This window comes from Phodopus roborovskii, unplaced genomic scaffold (assembly GCF_943737965.1).
Source record: "Phodopus roborovskii unplaced genomic scaffold, PHOROB, whole genome shotgun sequence".
NCBI classification, from domain to species: Eukaryota; Metazoa; Chordata; class Mammalia; order Rodentia; family Cricetidae; genus Phodopus; species Phodopus roborovskii.
Window position 1 is genome coordinate 28452708 of NW_026126416.1, and position 20622 is coordinate 28473329.

A 20622-nucleotide genomic window follows, 5' to 3' on the forward strand; every position below is an offset into this window, starting at 1 on the left:
GGGAGTGATGTCTTAAGAAGTAAAAAAGTTAGCCAGGGGGTGTGGCTCACATCTTTAATCCCAGCACTCAGGAGGCAGAGGCAGGCAGATCTCTGAGTTTGAGGCCAGACTGGTCTACAAAGTGTTCCAGGACAGACTCCAAAGCTATACAGAGAAACCCTGTCTTAAAAAACAAAACAAAACAACCCCCCTCCCAAAATTCCCATATTAATGCAGTACGGAGTTTGTTTATAGCTTTCTAAAATTGCTTACCTTAGAGTTTATAGCCTGGATTATGACATTTGGTTTGGTGTTAGAATAATCCATGAAGTTTTTTAAAAAAATCTGTTTTCTTGGCCATTATTCTTGGAGATTTTTGACTCGTTAAAGTTTATAAAAATTGCCTTGAAATTATGTTCTTAATGAAGTTACTTTGGGTTGACTAAAGCAGTCCATGAGTTAAATCTACTGTCGTTTCTGTAATAAGATTGCTTTCAAGGCCTGGAGAGCTAGCACAGTTGAAAAAGTGCTTGTAATGAGGACCTGAGTTTGATCTCCAGAACCATGTGAAAATGCTGGGCATGGAAGCGTATTCTTGTAATTCCAGTGCTGGGGAGAAAAAGGGTACCTGGGTCTCCCTGGCTAGCCAGTCTAGCCAATTTGGTAAGCATCAGTCCAAAGACAAACACTATCTCAAAGACAGGAATGGCATTCCTGTTCTCTGTACACATGCTCACAGACATGCATATGCACCTGCACAAATGCAATGTACCTGCATATTGCTTTAAAAATATAAATTGTATTTTTAAATATTAATCCAGATTTTTATTTGCAGGGATTACTCTGAGTATATACCCATATCTTATTTATTTCCATGTTGGTATATGACATCATAATAGTTGCATTGTGATTAAAGTCTTATAAATTAATTTTTTCCAACTAGCCCCATTAAAAAAGACAGATTCTGCCTCATGATATTTTTCATTATTTCCCTATTTCTCAACTCTATCCTTTCATTATAGATAGCATTACTAATAAAAGAGATAATTCTATGAAGTATCTTAGCCTATGTTCTACATGAAGCTATTAGGATCCCTTTGAAATTTCCTGTGTTTATCTACATAAAGAATAGATTAAAAGGTTGACATATAGTGAATATGAGTATACCTTTATTAAACAGGTAGATAGAAGTGACTATATTTTGGTTATGGTTTTAAGAGGAGAAAATTCTAATAAAATAGTTAATCTGTATGTAATAAAAAATTTCAGATAATCATATTAGTTTATTCATTTATTTACTTTATCGAGGGGGCAGTCTTGACTGTGTAGCTCTGGTCTGGCTGGCTAGAACTTAATGTATAGACCTGGTTGTTTTGAAACCTGTGGTAATCTTTCAGCTTCTGTCTTCTTAGTGCTGAAAAATTTATGTGTGTGCTACCATGCATTAAGTAGGAGTTGGTTTTTAATTTTTAATTTAGTTAAAACATAAATCTGTTTAGCATTTTGCACATTTGTGTGTATGTGTGTGTGTGTGATATATGTGTATGTGAGCATGTGAACCTTGAAGTACATATTCATATCAGAGGACAAATTTGTGTAGTCGGTTCTCTTTTCCATCTTTAACATGGGTTGTGGTTTTGAACTCAGGTCATCAGGCTCCTGCAGTAAGTGCCATCTAGTTGGCCTAAATTGGATTTAGGCCATCTGTGATACTGAGATGACTCACATACCTCTGCCATAGGGTATAGTAATATTTATTAGGGAATATGCTGGGAAAAGCTGGATTTTGGGATGCTTGCAACTATATCATAAAAGAAAAATGCTAACTGTTGACTGAGAAATTGATACGCTTGAATAGTATAAAGCCCTTACTCAGGCTGACCTCCAGCTTCTTTGCAGAATTATAGCTTGAGAATTTGTGAAGTGACAAATGTGAACGATTGATGCACAAGAGTTCCATTCTTAGAAGCTCAATTGAAGATGCTTTTATTTGTCTTGTAATTCACAGGGAGAATGATGAATCAGTGAAAGAAGAAAAATCTGATTTAAAAGAAAAGTCTACAGGAAATAAGAAGGCCAATCGATTTCATCCTTATTCAAAAGATAAGAATTCGGGCACTGGAGAAAAGAAAGGTCCAAATCGGAACCGAGTATTCATTAGCAACATCCCCTATGACATGAAATGGCAGGCTATTAAAGACTTGATGAGAGAAAAAGGTAACAGTTTCTGCAGTAACTTACTGTTGTGATTGTCATAGGAGGGGGAGGAAATAAGCAAACTTTTTATTCCTCTTAGCCACACAGACTCAAAAAGAAAAAAGAAAAAGACTTTTCTTTCTTGACATGTGAATTAATCTTTTCTTTTTCTTCCACTTGGCAATTTCATTACAAGGAAGTATGGATAAATGAAGTATTTTTTTGCCATTTTAGTGGGATAGTGAAGCCAGCATCTGCATGCCACCAAGAATTTTGTTAAAGTGATTGCTTTGTCTAGTTGAAGATTTTATAGATTTTAAAGACTGTTGCATTAGTTAAGCAATGCATCTAGCTTGTTAATGTATGTATAATAAGGTCGATTTTTTTCCCCCCCAAAGATGTTTTTGGTGGAGTCTGGAATCTGGCTGTGGAATTCATTTTGCTTGCATTGTCACGACTGCCATGATGCTGTCTTTGCAGTTCTGTACTAAATTTGTGTTACTGCTGCTGCAGTTTTGTTTTCAGAATAACCTGAAAACCTTCATCTTATGCACATGCTTGGTTTTGGGGGAAAACAATTTCAATACTTGATCTTGTAAAAGCTAGTTCTGTTATCTCTTGAAAAATTGAGGTTCAACAGTCCTGCAAACTATGTACTTGGCTTTGAGAGTGATCTTCTCTAATAATTTTTTTTAATTGCATTGGTGTATCTGTTGTAAGGTGACAACTATTTGACTGGTTTTATTCACTGACTTTATTTAGAAGTGTGTGGCTTGCTGTGAAGCATGACTTGTAAATTTAGTTTACTGATGGCAAACATGATTGAAGACACTCAGGTAGGAAGTCACCTTAAAACAGCTGTTGTGTGTAGGCTGACCAATGTTGTTAATATGACAGGCTGAGGGATCATTTGTATGTATATGTGCATTTGTTCACCAACCACATCATGCTGGCCAAATATGATCTGCAGTATGAATTGGGTTAATATGGTTGTTAGCTTTTTTAGAGAATGTGGATGATGTAATTTCTGAAAATTAGTTAAATTTCTATAGCTATTGATAGGAGGTATGTTGATCTGGTCCTGATTGCTGGTGAATAATAGGTGCTTTTCTGTAGAGTTGTGCACAGGTGTGCAGTAAAGCAAGATACTGGTGTTTAAATGTATTGTTTCTTGGTATCTTCCTTTTGTATGTCTTATGTAGTTGGTGAGGTTACATACGTGGAGCTCTTTAAGGATGCGGAAGGAAAATCAAGGGTAAGTGCTGTGGGCCATAATCTGCTTGAGGTTTAAAAGTTCCTCAGCAGTTTACTTTTGTATAATACTCTATCAGACTTTTGGAAACTTAAGTTTCATTTTGTTTTACTTTAAGATTTGAGGTTTTTATACTAGCAAGTCTGACATGCCAACCAAACCAGCTTCCTGAAAGGGATGATGGGTTTTGCAAATATTCAAAAAGGGTATTCATTTTTCTAATGCTTTAAGGTATGCTTTTTCTTAGCTAATAAAATTTAATAAAGTTTTTCTTGTTGTATTTTGATGTCTTCAGGGATATTTTAAGTCACTGAATTGTTAATATTCCCAAGAGTTTCATGAGAGGCCTGTGGCTTAAAGGTGTTAATTTAGAATATAATTTGAAACTTTTATTGAAAAGCTTAATTTGGTAGCCTTCAGGACCATGTAAGAGGCAGTGCTCTGACCATTTGGTATGAATGATGTCTATGACTAAGTTGACCTAGAAGGCTGATGATAGATTTTGATTTAGCAGCATGTGTATATCGAAGAATATAATGGAAATCTTTTAATAGTGTCTCATCATATTCATAAAATGGTTGGGTACAAACTTTGTCATCACATTTAAGTGGCACTTTGAATAGTAATCACAGGAATTCTTTTTTAAAAAAAGTGATTCTGTAAGTTTCCTTAGCATGGGTATTTTATTTTACACGTTTCCAACTAGATGCTCCTAAATTGTGTTCACCCAGTTTTAATCTGATAGATATCTTTATTAAACATAAAATTCATGGGGACTGGAGAGATGGCTCATCAGTTAAGAGTACTGGCTGCTCTTCCAGAGGACCTGGGCTCAATTCCTACCACCACTGGCAGCTCACAACTCTTTGAAACTCAGGTTCCAGGAGATCTGACACCCTCTTCCATTCTCTGTTGTTACTAGACCCACACATTGTATATAGCCATACATGCAGACAAAATATCCATACACATAAAATAATAATTTTTTAAAAAAATTATGTTTATTTGCTATTTTAGTTAGATCTAAAAAGCATATTGTACACATTACATCTTTTGAAATACGTATTACTGTGCTAGAACATGTATATTTGAGCCTTCAGATTCTTCCTTTATTTACTGTTGACTGAATTTGTACAGTGGTACTAGTTTTAATTTTAAGAAGTCACTTGAAAATGAGAATGTACTCGAAGCTTGTATGTAACATTAGATTGATTTAAAAGTTTGTAGAAAATGCATGGTCACTTGCCTGTTACATTCTGGAGGTGTAAAAGAAAAAGAAAATGTCTTCTTGCTTACTTTTGATGACTTAAATATTAGTATCTTTAATTAAGTTCAACTACTGACCTAAAATTTTTTTTTCTTTTGCATATATTGACAATCTACCGGATATAGGGTTGTGGGTAAGAATATTTTTAAGTATCTTAAATCAAATTAATCTTGTGATTTTAGGAATGAGAAATCTTTGTACATAAGCATTTCTTATATATTTTTCCCTATTAAGTGTGGTTGAATTTAAAGATGAAGAATTTGTAAAGAAAGCACTAGAAACTATGAATAAATATGACCTCAGTGGAAGACCTCTGAATATTAAAGAGGTAAGGTTTTTTCTTGTTTTGTATTTGGAACTTAAATATCATATGTGCATATGTCCTTTCACTTTTTATTTTTTTTTCTCATTTAGCTGTCTGACAACTTGTTTTTTAAGGATAGGTGTTTATTAAAAAATTTTGGCTAGTGATGATTTTGCTTGCAGATTTGCTATTAATCCTTAAGTTATTCTTTATATTTAATTGATGTCATGTTATAGCTAGATAGAGGTCCCCAATTTATAACAAAAAATGAGGACCCATAAATTTAAAGATGACAAACTTAAGGTGAAAACTTCATTTACTATAAATACTTTAAGTTTTTAGACTTGTTTAATTTGAAAATTTAATAGGTATTATTGTTTATTACTGGTTGCTTGATAATACACTGAGCTTGTGGATTTGAATGAGGTTGGTATTCATCTTTAATAAAATTAATTTAGATTCTATAAGATTAGAGTTTAAGAAGCATTGTAACTTATTGAGATATATAACTAGAATTTAGAATAATCTACAATAGGAGTTTTCTTTTTGTATAGAATTGTGGTCGTATAAATAGATTGACAAATGATCAGAATGTACTTTATAAAATAATACTTACAGGAGTACTTGATCATGGTAATAATTAACTTGAATAACATAATTTCATGAGCTCTTATTTTATGTTGTTAATTTTACCCTAGACCCATTTGTACACATATCCTTACCTAATCTGTATTGAAAGGAATAGGCAGCTGGGTGGTAGTGGTGCACGTCTTTAATCCTAGCACTTCGTAGGCAGAGATAGGCAGATCTCTGAGTTTGAGGCCAGCCTGGTCTACAGAGTGAGTTTTAGGGCAGCCAGAGCTAGCTACATAGAAAAACTGGAAAAAAAAGGTGGGGGGGGGGGAGGGAAGACAGAAATAGGCAATGTTATTTTGAGTCTTTGAAATGTTGTACTAATATTGGTGCTATTCCTTGGCTGGCATTTAGTATGAGAACAGTAATTTTGAGTTCTGTCCTTTTATAGCCAGGTGACAGGACATGTAGCCTCTCTTCTCTAGTCTTTACTACTTATTATAATACTGCCCATCATACCTACCATGACTTTTATGAAGATCAAGTGTTATACCTCATTCTCTGTCACTAGAATAGCCAAATGACCCAGGCAGAGCAAATCACTTAACCTTTGTTAAGTTTCCTTATCACTGAGATAGGAGAAATACTAGTCTCTCTGGTAGTGAAGACTCAAAGTGTTAATCAGTGTTTCTTAGTAACTATGCATGTGATATTATTATGTAAAACTATTAGCACAGTGCTTAAAATAGTCTAACTATATCGTGCATGTAAGCTGTAAAAACGATTCCTGTTAGTGATTGTTGATACCGTGTTCTTTAGTGTGATGATAGCTTGAATGGCTTGGTACCAAAATATTCATGTGTCCTACATTCTTTACTGGAATTATCCTCTAAATTCCTTGAATTCTGTTTGATCCTGGGATTATAATTTGCTAAAAAAATGTTGACAGAGACCTGGAGATTTGGTAGGGAGTGTTTAAGCTTTGTTCTTTGACTAGTCATTTATTTGGTGCTTTTATGAATAAGCCAGGGATAAGGCTTTAGAAATGTGCTAGTATCCTAAATAATTTGTTCCAATTTGTAATCTAATAATTTAATAATCATAATCTGCTATTTTATGATCTGTTTCTCTTTAAAGGAAACATGTATTATAAAAAGCTCCATAGAGACACTGTAGACATCAAGCATACTGTGTTTATAGTATCTTTCTGTTTTTAATTGACAAAGGTGGTCATGTGATTGTGTTCCTTTAAATTGAAGCATATTTTAGAGCCCAGATCTATTGTGGAGACCTTAGAATGAAGTTTATAGGACGTCTCTATTTCTAACTATTTTAGAAGGAAAAAAAGGGGAGGGTCAAATTCAATTTTACTAAATAATGTAGGATTTATTTAACTTTGGCTAATGTTCGGTAAAAGCATTCATTTACCTGGGGATATCCAATTTACAAATCAGTGACTGATAAAACTGCTGAGGATGGCTTGGCTGGTTATTCAAAAAGAAGGTGTGTTCCTTATCAGGTCTTTAGAAATCTATCCGATTGAATGAAGATGAGTAGGAGTTGCATGTGTACATATTAGGTCCAATAATAGCATTAACAGTTAGTGATTGGCAGGTTGGATAGCAAGGGGAAAAGAAGAATAAAAAATAAGATCATATATGATTTGTTTATGTGTGTATTATATATATATATATATATAGTTCTTATGTGTGAAAAAAACAAATATTACTGTTAATACAACCTATGTATTTTAATAGTTGACAGGGCTTTCTCTTTTTTTTTAATCCTTTATGTAAGGACTATTATCAATTTTTTCTTTTTGTACAAGTGTTTCAATTCTCAAACCTGAAACATATGACTGTCTTAATATCTTGTTGCTGTAATAAAATACTAGAATAAAATCAAGTTAAGGGATAGTTTATTTTAGCTCTCACTTTTAAGTGAGGTCCAACGTTGTGGGGAATTGAAGGCAGCAGGAGCCTGCAGCAGCTGAATCCATTATCAGGAAGCAGAGAGATAGGAATTCCTGCTCACCTCATGTCCTTCATTTTATGCATCCCAGGATCCAGTACAGGGAGTGGTCCTGCTGATAATTAAAAGTAGCTATAATTAACGTGGTCAAGGTTATTCCCCACAAGCATGCCCAGAAATAATTTCTTTCCCAGGTGATTCTAGATTCCACCAAATGACAGAATGAGCACTAACCATCCTATTTATTAACTTTTAAAAGTCTTACAGCAATTCTTTGGTAACACTTCTGTAATTGTTTTAATTTCTTTCTCATGAAGAAACACATTCAAGTCCAGCATACTTCTATTCTTCCATTCATTCTTTTCCCTTTCCTTTTGTCCTTCCAACTATGCTGGAAATTTAATGAAACCATCCTTTCTTATTTTACTTTATTGTTTATTTTTTGGTTTTCCGAGACAGGGTTTCTCTGTGTAGTCCTGGCTGTCCTGGTATTCACTCTGTAGACCAGGCTGGCCTTGAGCTTATAGAGATCTGCTTACTCTGTCTCACGAGTGCTGGGATTAAAGGTGTGTGTCATCACCACCCGGCTACTTTACTATTATTATTTTAATCAATATTTACAGACTAGCAACAGCAGAGAAGTTTTTGATATAATATTTTTATTCTTTGAGTGCTCTTCACAGATGCACTCCTACCTCCCTTATTTACCAACTTTCTTTGTGTCCCTCCCAAATAGTTTTTAAAACCTGAGTCCAGTTTGAGCTAATCATATTCTCCTGTGTGTGGGGGGGATCCACTATTTCATGACTGACCTGCCAGGGATTATACCTTTACAGAAAACTGACACTCTCTTCCTAGAAATTATCAACTGCCAGTAGATCCCATTTAATTCCTTCTTATAATGTTGACTGGACTGATCTCGAGCAGGCAAGCACAAGTTCTGTGAGTTCATGAATAAGAAAGAATTTTTGGCATAGTAATTTGTATGCAGATGCTCATCCTCTCATTTTCTATAGTCTTATGTGTGTTGTGTTGTTGACCTTCTACTTCGTGGAATGAGTGGGTAGTTTGAAACACATCTGTACTTGCCTTTCTAGTTTTTATAAAGGATATTTCTTTTAAAAGTTAATGATCCTAAAAATACTTGTACAGACCCTTTTCATTGTTGAGGAAGGTAAGAGATTAAACTATGGATTATTGTATTCTGTTCAGGAGTGACGTCAACAAATGATAATAAACTTCCTCTAATTCAGTATTCCTAAGTGTATAGTAGTGTGTCCTGCTATTGAGAGGCTGTGAATGAGTCTGAATCTGACATTCCTTTGGCTATCTAGTGGTGAGCGTTCACCGTTAACTGCATTGTGGAAAGAAGAGAGGTACCGTAAGTGTTCTGTTATTCTTAGTAAGGACATTTATATGTATATGCACACACTTCTACAAAACGAATTTCAAGTTTCTCTGTGGCCTCAGTGACTGGAAAAAGGTACTTAGCTCCCATCTTGGACTCTGAAATCTTTTGCCTATCCACAGGTTTTTATGGAACTCATTTCCTGGATGAAAGAAAACAGAATAAGGAAAACCTTACTCTTCACAGATGTCAATACTTTGGTCCAGATGGGTTAGCTGCTGTTGAGTTTTTGCTGGCAGCTAACATTGAGTGTGCATTACAGGATCCTGATGGAGAAAATGCTCGCCGGGCACTGCAACGAACAGGAACATCATTTCAAGGATCGCATACCTCTGATGTGGGATCTGGGTTGGTGAATTTGCCACCTTCCATTCTCAATAACCCAAACATTCCTCCTGAGGTTATCAGCAATTTGCAGGCTGGTCGACTTGGTTCCACAATTTTTGTTGCTAATGTAAGTTTAAGCTTTTGTTGCTCCCATACTTAACTTTCATAGTGTCGTTATTTTGTTAGATATATGCTGATAGGTATGTAGATCATTCTTTTTATTTTTTAACTTAAGTAAATAAAGATAGAATTCTAAACTCAAACCTAATTTATGTATGTAGTCTGCAGTTAGATTCTAAAATATAACTAGTTAGCATTTTAAGACGGAACTTTGAAATTCTTATATACTAAACTGTTTTTGAAGTCACTTGTATGTATTTTTATTCATCTTGGTAGCTGAATTTCATTCTTGTAGTCTTGGTGTCTTAAGTGCCTATTGTGGTTGGTTTCCCATTTGTTTTATGCTCTTGAAAGTTAATAAAATGGACAATGTTTTCTAAAACCTGAATTTTCCTTAGTCAAAATAGATGCCTAAGTTTCACATGCATATAGCAGGATTAAGGAATTGAAAGGTGATTTGGGGAATTTAAATGAAGGTAGATGTAGCCGAACTGATTTTAAGCAAGACCTTTTTTTAATTGTATATCATTGGCTTATTGTTCAACAAGAATTACAGTTTATAGTTTTAGGAGTTTAGAAAAGGAACATTTGTTAAGAATGTAACTTTATATAATTTTATGTTAAGCTTGACTTCAAAGTTGGTTGGAAGAAGCTAAAGGAAGTGTTCAGCATAGCTGGAACTGTAAAGCGAGCAGATATTAAAGAAGACAAGGATGGCAAGAGCAGAGGCATGGGCACTGTCACTTTTGAGCAAGCAATTGAAGCAGTTCAAGCAATTTGTATCCTGATTTGTATTTTAGCATTAATGATTAATGAAGTTGGTGAGGCATAATACCTTTGTATGTTTCTTGTTTGTGTTATGTAATATTGCCTTGCTTGGAAGTTAGGCTTCTGTCTACAGCACTAAGACCTGTTGTTTGTTAAGTCTAGAGCCATGTCATCCAGGACTGGTAGGGATTTGTTTTCTGCTCTTCCAGCTGCAGCAAAATGTGTGTATGCAGACTTTTGACACTTACTTCTACCCCATTGCAATTGCTTTTGATGAAACCTAGTTTATTTTGGTTAGTTTAAGTTACAAATCAAAGGAAGAGACTAGTATGAATAAAGTCTAATGATAAAATAGTAAAGAAAGTTTCAGACTTAAATATGATAATTTCTCAGCAAGTATAATTTTACAGTCATCTTTACTGACTTTCCTTGACTGACTCAACAGCCATGTTCAATGGGCAGTTTTTATTTGATAGACCTATGCATGTGAAAATGGTGAGTTCCTACTTCTCATCTCAGCCTTCACTTGTTCAGACCTGTCCCTAGCACAACAGTTTTTGTTATCTGTTTATGAATTACAATAAACATTTTGTTTTTGCAATTAGGATGACAAATCTGTTCCTCATGAAGACTACCGTTCACATGATAGTAAGACATCACAATTACCACGTAAGTAGGAGCTGTTGTTAGAAAACAGCTGGAGTGTTTTGCATTATGTATAAAGCAGAAGTCTGTTTTTGTCACTCTCACACTCCTTACACTCTGAGATTAGTTTGGAATTTTGCACAGTTTGCTGCTTCTGATTAGGTATAGACTGAAAAGATAAATATAGGACTTTAAAAAAATTTGTTTTTGACTTTGTAGTTAGTGAGTACTAATATATTTGGTAAGTTCAAATACAAGAAAGGGGAAGAGTCTATAATTTTACTATAGATAACCACCATTTTTAACATTTTTTATGTATATTCTTGCTATCTTTCTGTGTGTGTGTGTGTGTGTGTGTGTGTGTGTGTGTGTTTGTGTGTGTGTTTAAATAGCTTCAGACTATTCTATTAGTTATTTAGAGGTACAACCATTTTTCCATGTTAAATTCTTTCCAAATATTTTTATTAGTGATCCATAATCATTTTTGCTGTTTTTTATTTTACATGATTTAACCTTTATTTCTTTAATAACCAATAAAGTTTAATGCATCCTTATGAAAATATTTTGCATTCAGAGAACATTGAGAACATTTAAGACTATGTATTTAACCTGCTGTCCTACTGTATATTCAACCTGTTTAGTTTAACCTGTCTTTAAGAGAACAGTGTAATAACCAGCCTCATTATGTGTTGGATTTCCCATGTAATCAGCTTTTTCAATCTATCCTACCTTTAATCTTAAGTTTTGTACTCCATGCCCTTGATCCAGAATAATGTGTGTGTCTATGTTGTGGTAATCATTTACTGAAAATGGCCAACAGCTTTAAGGTCAAAAGCAACCTTAAAACAGATATCCACCATAACTAAATGTTGGAAGCAACATAGGATATTGCTTGGTAATGTCTGTTTGCAGTGTTGTTTACTATTCTGGGTCAGTTAAATCTCTTCCCTTGTAAAAGTTCTGTTAAAAATTTCTGAAGAACATTTTATCCCATCCCTGTTCTGTGCTTTCTGTGATCTTGGTGAATACAGGACACAACTCTAGGTTAGAGACAGGCAGACATAGGGACAGTCAGATATCATAACAGTATTCAGGCAGTCACAGACACATACAACAGACAGACTGTAGACAGTCCAGTAACTACAAACTACTGACAGATGGAAGATAGAGAAACAAGTGGATAATTCAAATTTGGACTCACTCTTGGTCAGATTAATTTAATAGGAAGTCTGTGTTTTTGTTCTTTAATGTGATATTGATACAATTTGGTGCCTCTGAGATTATCTTAAATATCTTAACCAGCATAGCAGAGTAAATTAAATTTTTTGTTTAAAAATATTGGCTGTTTTCATTATTTTCTCTAAGATGTTCTGAGCCATGCCTGGTGGCACAGACCTGTGATCCTCAAGAGGCTAAGGCAGGGGAATCTAAATAAGTTAAAGGTCTGCCTCACCTGTAGAGTGTGTTCCAAGCCAGCCTGGACAATTTAGTGAGACCTGGAGATAGACTCAGTGTAGAGCTCTTGCCTACCATCTATAAGTAGACTTGAAATGCTCCAACTCCACATCCACCTCTCAATGTGTCACTCATGCAGAAGGGACAGTTCATGAATATGCTTATTATATCGATTTTAATAATGTGAGTATACATTTACATGTCCATAAACATAAAAATAACTCTTGAATTTAAGATGCAGTGACATCATTTGTTATTTCATAGTTCACTGTTTTGTGTTTTGGTCTTGATTCTGTTTTATTAATAAAGCTGATATCTTCATTTTAATGCATTATACTGAATTCATAATTTTTTTAAGACTTACCTATTTTTTGATATTTGCTAGAAATTGTGTAAAACTGGCCTTCACACATGTTTGTGGCTGACTTATTTACTGGCCATATTTTTTATTGCTGCCTGATGAATATCAAAGTTTTTTAAACATTAGTGTGTGTGTGTGTCTAAGAGTAAGAATAAGAGTGTGTGCTTGCTGTGGCAAGTGTGGTGGTCAGAGGACAACACTTGATAATCAAGTGTGGATTCCAGAGATTGAATCCAGGGTGTTAGGATTAGCAGTGAGTACTTTTACCCACTGATGGCTCAGTGTTACACTTTATTAAGAACACTGTCTTAAATTTTCACTATATTCATAGTTTTGTTTCCTCTTTATAAAGATGTTATTTTAATTATATGTATATATGTGTGTCAGTATGTAGGTTTGTGCATGTCAGTGCAGTGCCTTCAGAGGTGAGAAGAGGATGTGGGTTCCCCTGGTGCTGGAGTTACAGGTGGTTGTGAGTGGTACAGTGTGGATACTGGGAACCAAATTTGGGCAGGAACTGTTTTTCCTACCCAACATTGTTTCTCCATTTACTGGCTTATTATCATTAGAAACTTGTCACTTCGTTAGTGTTTATGAAGACTGAGCTTTGTTTTTAGTATATTTAATTTCTTTACTATTTCTTTCCTCCTTTCTTTAAGTTTAGTCTCATTTTTGCCCTGACTGAGTTGGATGCATATTTCACTTATTTTCATTCTCTCTTTTCTAACATAAGCAATTAAGATTATAAATTTAGCTACTGTACATAGGTTCTTCTTTGGACTAATTTTTTATTATAGTTCAGTATTACTAAACTACCACTACAATTTATTTTGAGTCTTGTATATTTGAAAATACAAATTTTGAATTTTCTAACTTAGGTCCAATGTGGCAATACAACGTAGTCCATATGATTGTGCTTCTATGAAATTCTCTGAATTTATTAGAATTTTATTGTGGGTGGCCCACCATAGGCCCATTTTTATCTCTTTTATATTTACTAAATCAAGTTTGTTAGTCATTTAAATTATCTTCTATCCTTTCTCATAAGTTTATTTGAGTTACCAGTTACCGAGAAGTGTTTAATGATAAAATTTCTTGGTACATAGACAAATTTACCCATTTTCTTCTTGTTGAAAATATTTTGAAGCTAAATTACCAAATATATCTAGAATTAGAATTGATGAAGAAATATTAGAATTGATGAAAAATGAAAGTTTATGAAAAATTTCTGGTGAATAATTTATTAGAAGGTGATTTTGTGATTGCCTTAAGTCCTTGTATAATACTAAATACAATAATTTTGTGTTGTTTCTTCATTTTATTTTAATGTTACAGTTTTTGATGTGTGTGTATTTAAATGTTTTAGGTGCAATTATATTTTTTAAAAATTGCCTTGACAGTCTTTTTATGTGAAGTTGAGTTCAAATTTCTTCACATCGGTCATTTGATTGGATGCACATTGGTCATTTGAATGGATTTCTGTTTTCTTATTTTCTGTTTCACTTTTGGCACTTTATAAATACTTGTCTTTCTCTGTTTCTGAGGTAACCCTGGATATTATGTATGTATAAATCTTCTTTTTTGTATCCTCTTTAATTCTAATGCCTTTGAATGCTATTAACACTCAGGGTTTTAATTCTGTTTTTCAGTGTCACAAAGTAGACATTATTTCTATTTTTTTCTATTCTCATTCCTCTACCCATAGACCTAGCTACTTGTTTTCTTCAATGAGGAGTTATTGTTAGTAAACACTCTCAATTTTGACTGCTCTGTAAATGTCTTTTAAGATAGTTTGACTATGTTAGAGTGTTTAACATTAAGTTACTTTGTCTTAGCACTTTGAGGATAGTTTAGTCTACTAGTTTCCATTGTTTTAATTTATAATTCAAATAAGCTCTTGGTTGAATTATCACCTCCCCCTCCCCCCGTTTTTATTGGTAGTCTGTTATTCAATGGAGCTTATTTTAAAGTATTGGTCTCTAGTGACAGTTTTACTGCAGTATGAGTGTGGATTACTGTTGAAATTTTATAGTGCTTACAATTTTAAAAGATAAATTCTGGAAGCTATGAACCACGTATGTTTGAACACTGCCCTTTCTCTTTGTATGGCAGTCTTCTTCCCAGTTACCTGGTCAAGAGTCCAACTGCATTTTTTTCTGTTAGCAGTAAATTTGAGTGCTCAAAACCTGAACAAAATCAAGTTGGTTGAAATCTCAGCCTGAGTGATTGGTGAAGGAGCACATGAAATCCCACCCCTAGCTTAGTGACTTCCCAGTCTCCAGTGGCTGCCCCTACACTCAAGCACGTACAATACTAAATGAACTCTAGGTTAAAAGAGCAACAAGAAAGCTTATGAAGTTGAGAAGAACAAGTGATGGGGAGGCTTATGTGGGAATTGGTAGGACTGGGGCAGTGATTTGATCAAAGCACATTTATGTGCATGTGTGATTGTCAAACAATAAATTTAAAAATCTGTGCTATTTATCATTTTTAAGTAATTTGTATTTTCATATTTTTTTTCTTGGATATGAGGTGATAGACTTTGTCAGATTTCTTAAGATGATTTTAAACTCCTATACTTTCCCCCTTCTTTCCTTCATCACATTTTATTACAAGTGGTAAGTGGGAAATTTCTCATTTCCCATGATTCTAATATTTTTTCCTTTTTAAATAACTTTGAGATTAATATAATTACTGTAAGATTTTTTCCTTTTTAAATAACTTTGAGATTAATATAATTACTATGATATCAGAACAGACAAGGTGGTGCTTGTACATGTGAGCATTGCTATGCTGTTGCTCCAAGTGGGTAACAGTTAGGTGGAGGAACACGTTAACTTCGTACTGATCTGTGCAGTTTAAAAGAGTGTGCGCCTGTACTCTTGAGTTCAGCAACTAACAGAATATAAGTCTTCCTCAGCCTCAAGCCCTAGTTGCTACCTTAGTGAGAATTTGGAAAAGATACTCGGGTTTTGTAAACAGCCATCCAGATTTTAGTTTTGCTGTCATTAAGCTTCCATCATTCAACTTAGTAATACTCCTTCCATCATTCATTAGCTAGTGTAAAAGTGGATTTTCTTCAGTCATTTTCATACATCTCATTGTTTCCCTTTGTCTCCTCTCACTCTTCCTCATCCTCTTGCTGGCCCTCTTTCTCCCCAGATAGTCTGCCTTCTTTCTTGCCACACATGTATATGTTGTGTGTATGGAGAATTAAATCTATATTCTATGTATGAGAGAAGGCATGCAATGTTTTGTCTTTTTCATTCCCATTACTTTTTTGTCCTCTTCCTCCTCTTCTGTAGTTGTGTTCTATTTCATATCACACATTTGTGTTTAAAATCTTCATGAAAGAAAATATGGTATTTATTCAAGTCTAGTTTATTTCATATGATGATCTCTGGTTCTGTTATCCTAAAAATTGTTTCATTCTTCTCTGTGAATGAGTAAAACTTCAATGTGTATATGTGTCATACTTTTCCATTTCAACAAAGTCTCCATACTTTGTCTACAGCAGTGCCAATTATTCTTTAAACAGCACCATAGCAGAGTTTTAAACAGATGGAAAAGAAAAATTTCATTCTGGTTATAGATCTCCACCCCTAAAAAATTTTTTTTTAAACCTTCCTTTTTTCCTAAGTGGGCCAATGTAATGTAATAGGCTTAGTGACTAGTCATGTCTGCTTCCTTTTGCATTAATGGTCAGTGCATTGCAAGAAAGCCCAACTTTCATCATCATTGCCTCAAGGAAATAACACGTGCTAGACTCTGGGAATGCAAAAGTGTTTATTGCTACTTTAGTGCACAGAAAGTTGAATCCACATACGACCTTGCAATCTAGGAAATAGCTTTATAACTCTTTCCTAGCTGATGTGTCCTTTTCCTATATTCTTTCCCCCTTCATCACCTAATAATACCACTCTTAGTTTCCTTTCTGCAGTTTTGCCCTAGACCCAGCCTACACCTATTTACTAGTCATATATACATTCATTATGGTCTGGGGTTTGCAAATGAGGGAGAAACATGCCTGGTGTTTCTGAGTTGCTCACCGCATTTGCTATTATGCTTTACAGGTTCACCTACAGATTTCATTGTTCTTTACAGCTGAATAAGTCTTTGTGAATATTAGCATGTTTTTATTATCTCTTTGTCTTTTGGTGGATATTTAGGCTGGTTTCTTTTTTAATTTTTATTTTTCCTTCATGGTAAATAGAGGAGTAATGGACATGAATGTGCAAGGATTTGAAGTTCTTTGGAAATAGACTCAGGAGTGGTTGTAGCTCCAGTTTTCTAAAGTTGGCTTTAATTAATTAATATATATACTATATATATTATATATTAATTAATATTAATTAATATATATATATATTCTCCTGAATTTAAAGACAAGACATAGACTCTAAATTTAATCACATAGGTAAGCAGTATTCAGGCAAGTTAAGGTCTCAAAAATTTCTTATATTTGCTTAGTAGATATGAGAACATTTGTTTTGTAAATGTAAATAAATGTTCATGATTAAGCTAGGCAATTAATATATATATATATATATATATATATTTTTTTTTTTTTTTTTTTTTTTCAATGTGAGTTTTTAAAAGGAATTTTAGGTGTATGGGTGTTTTTCTGCATCAGCTGTGTGCAGTGTCTATGGAGGCCAGAAGAGGGCTACAGATCCTCGCTGGAACTGGGGTTTTATATATGCTGTGATATGGGTGCTGAGAACAGAACCCAGGTCCTCTGCAAGAGTGACAAAGTGCTCTTAATTACTGAGTCATCTCCCTCTATACTTCCATTATTGTGAATTTTAAAATGGATTTGATGTTGATTGTTATATAGCTCTGGCTGGCTCTGAACTCACAATTCTCTGGTCTCTTCTTTGAGTGCTGAGAATGCTGACTAAAGGCTGTGTCCATTGCACAAGCTCAGACTTTATTCTTCAGTAGTTCTTGATTTTTCAATTTTACTTGTACTACTTTGAAAGTGATTCTGTTTTAGTGGTTCTACAATCTGGTCAAGATGCTCCTTTTCAGATATGTAATACTATGTGACTACCTGAGAATGCCTGACAAATGTCTCTGTACTCCAGGAAGGGTACCAGCCATAGACTATAGAAATTTACCTAAAGATTTCACCCAAGTCTTATTTTGTGAATTGGTAAATTGAATTGTCATTTACAGAAGCATAGTCAACTTACAGGTAGGTATACCAGCAAGAAATAGTCATGTGTGTCATTCATGCCTTTCCCATTTCCCAAGCTAATACGTTCTTTTGGGGTATAAGTGCTGCCTTGTTAGCTCCCTTCCTTACACAAAAGAATATTAGCAGCTTTGGGAGTGTCTCCGCTCTGATCTTAAGATTGGAGAAGAGAGTCCATGGCATTGTGACATGAGGTGATGTATTTCACGTTTCCCTGGGGTATGTGTGTGTGTTTTCCAGAGTTTGGGAGTGTGTAGGTGTGGAAGTGAGGCCAGAAAACAGTCTTGGGTATTTTTCTTCATGCAGTGTTTACTATTTTTTGAGACATTGTTTCTTACTGCCTAGAACTTGCTGAGAAAGCTAGGCTTGCTACCCAATGAGCTGTAAGGATCTATTAACCCTGTGAGCATTAAGATTAAAAGTGTGTTCATTCTGAGTATTAAATGTTTGCAGTACTAGCACTTTACTCAGGGAGCCATTTCTTCAGCCCTCTTGCCAGTTAGGCCTCTTGCAGGACCTTCAAGTGGAATATAAGCTGAACCTACTTCAAAAATTCTGTTCTTTCATAAATGGTGTTACAGTCTTTTTAATATGGTGTTTTATAAATGAAAACAAGAACCTGCTATTTGTAACCTTTGAGGATACCATTACAAGCATATAGCTAATTTTTAAGGCTAGTACCAGTTAGTTTTATATATGTGTCTTGGTAATGTTGTTATTTGGAATTTAGGTGGTCTTGGAGGCATTGGAATGGGACTTGGACCAGGTGGACAACCTATTAGTGCCAGCCAGTTGAACATAAGTGGTGTAATGGGAAATTTGGGTCCAAGTGGTAAGTTTTTCTTAAAACATTTCTAAGTGATCTATTTGCTATTTAATAAAGCTTATATTTATTAGTTTCCTTGTCTAGAGAACTTTGGTTTACAAATGACGAAGCCTGGAGAGCTGCTGACATGAAAAGAGGGCAGATGCAGGTCGGGACAGCCCCTGGGGCCAGGCATGTGAAAACTAGCTCTTGAGAGTCATGCATATTGAAGTGGCTTTAAGGTAGATGAATTCTTAACATAGTGCCCTGTACATAGTGGATTACAGGGTTTGTGGAATGGGTAGCAACATGACATAGCATAGGCAATTTAAATGTATTGCATTTGGAGGTCGCTATTGGCCCTCTTCTTGGACTCAGTTGTCATTAAAGATTGATTTTCAGCAAACTTTATTCTTTCAGGATTGAAAAATGTACCATGATTTTGCTAATGTTATGTTTCTTAATATTTACTATATTATAAAAAAACTTAACATTGTGAAAATTGACTTAAATAAGTCATATTTAACTCTGATGCCAACCTTAACCCTAAAAATTATATTTAATGCATATCAAATGAAACATGTAATAAACATAAGTACTGTTTTTAAGAAAATAAAGGGCTTCTAATGAAAATGAGAAGAGTGATTCTGTTTTTGGCATCTCTTTGTAGTGTTTGTGTTAGTGCAGATAGCTGTACTGCTATGTCTGCTGTGACAGCATGCACCATGTAGTTTATGGAAAGTTCCACGTTGTAGTCGTGAGAGGATAAGAGGAAGCAGCACTTTAACTCTGAAGTGTTTAGTGATGGAGATTATTTTATCTCTTGGCCCTTTGAAGGTCTCTAGACCATCCTTTGAGAATTGCATTTCAATTTATGGGCTGATACATTTGTCATAGTCTCCTTTTTGTTGAGTTGGTACAAACTTTATCAATTCTAAGGTGGTAATGGAAATCAGTCTCATTCTGAGGCAAAAAAGTATTTTCTTGTTTATTTTAGGATATCATTCATAACCTTCCCTTCTACACCAGCCTGTTAACAGCCGTGTTGAGAAGGAGTCTTTGCTTTGTAGTCTTATCACTAATCTGCTATAGTGATATCACTGTACCTGAAAGAGTACACACTGGTTCTAGATGCTCTCCAACTGGATGTTGTGTGTGACCAGTAAACTCTTTCTTATCTGATGTTCAGAGGCCCGTTTTGAAGACTGGTGACTAAGTCAGCCACTATGATGTAGCTCTGTAATCCATCCTTCTATACCCTGCACATGCTTCTCTAGTGTCCTGTTGTGACTAAACCAATGGTATTTATTTTGCTATAATGTCATTCGTTAGTCACAAAATAAGATTTACTGAAAGTACATACTGTGTATTTTATTTGAGGTATGGGAATGGATGGTCCGGGTTTTGGAGGAATGAATAGAATTGGAGGAGGTATGTATAAGTATTTGTTTTTGCATGTACTCATCGCCATTTTAAAGAAACTAGAAACTGTTGAGAATTCTAGAAAAAAGGTCATGGTTTATTGTTGGCTCATGTTGTAAATGCTGTTGGCAAAAATTGAGCCTAATATATCCTTAAAGGAAGGTGATGTGTTAAGTACCTGCAAAAGGTGGAATGGAGGAAGCACTTTCTGGTGACTTAACATTTCCAGAATGTACCATTCATTAACAGAGCTCCAGTCAAGTCTCAAAATTATTTTTTATTTCATAGGAGTTGGGTTTGGTGGTCTGGAAGCAATGAATAGCATGGCAGGATTTGGTGGAGTTGGCCGAATGGGAGGTAGGTGAATGTACACAGGGGGTTTCTACTGTCTTTACTTTCTCTAGTACTTAATACACATGTAGGACTAGATGCTGTAGAGGGTTTTAGAAGGCACTTGGACACTAGAGGACATGTGTAAACTTGCCAGGGAGGGAAGGAGTGGGTTGTGTAATGAGTGTATGAGGTAAGTTGGTGTGCCACAGGCTGTTCATTATTGATAACTTTTGTTCTTT

At 34.7% G+C, this 20622-nt stretch overlaps 1 protein-coding gene across 1 annotated transcript in view; it reads left to right on the forward strand.

Moving 5' to 3' along the window:
- Window positions 1-20622, forward strand: part of Myef2 (myelin expression factor 2) — a 34126-nt gene that overhangs the window by 4741 nt on the left and 8763 nt on the right. Inside the window, exons 2-12 of the mRNA XM_051183509.1 lie at window positions 1988-2196; window positions 3378-3430; window positions 4820-4827; window positions 4929-5022; window positions 9213-9404; window positions 10023-10176; window positions 10611-10660; window positions 10771-10834; window positions 18554-18655; window positions 20009-20059; window positions 20339-20407. Coding sequence (XP_051039466.1) covers window positions 1988-2196; window positions 3378-3430; window positions 4820-4827; window positions 4929-5022; window positions 9213-9404; window positions 10023-10176; window positions 10611-10660; window positions 10771-10834; window positions 18554-18655; window positions 20009-20059; window positions 20339-20407 — 1046 coding nt within the window. The remainder of the gene's footprint in view (window positions 1-1987; window positions 2197-3377; window positions 3431-4819; window positions 4828-4928; window positions 5023-9212; window positions 9405-10022; window positions 10177-10610; window positions 10661-10770; window positions 10835-18553; window positions 18656-20008; window positions 20060-20338; window positions 20408-20622) is intronic.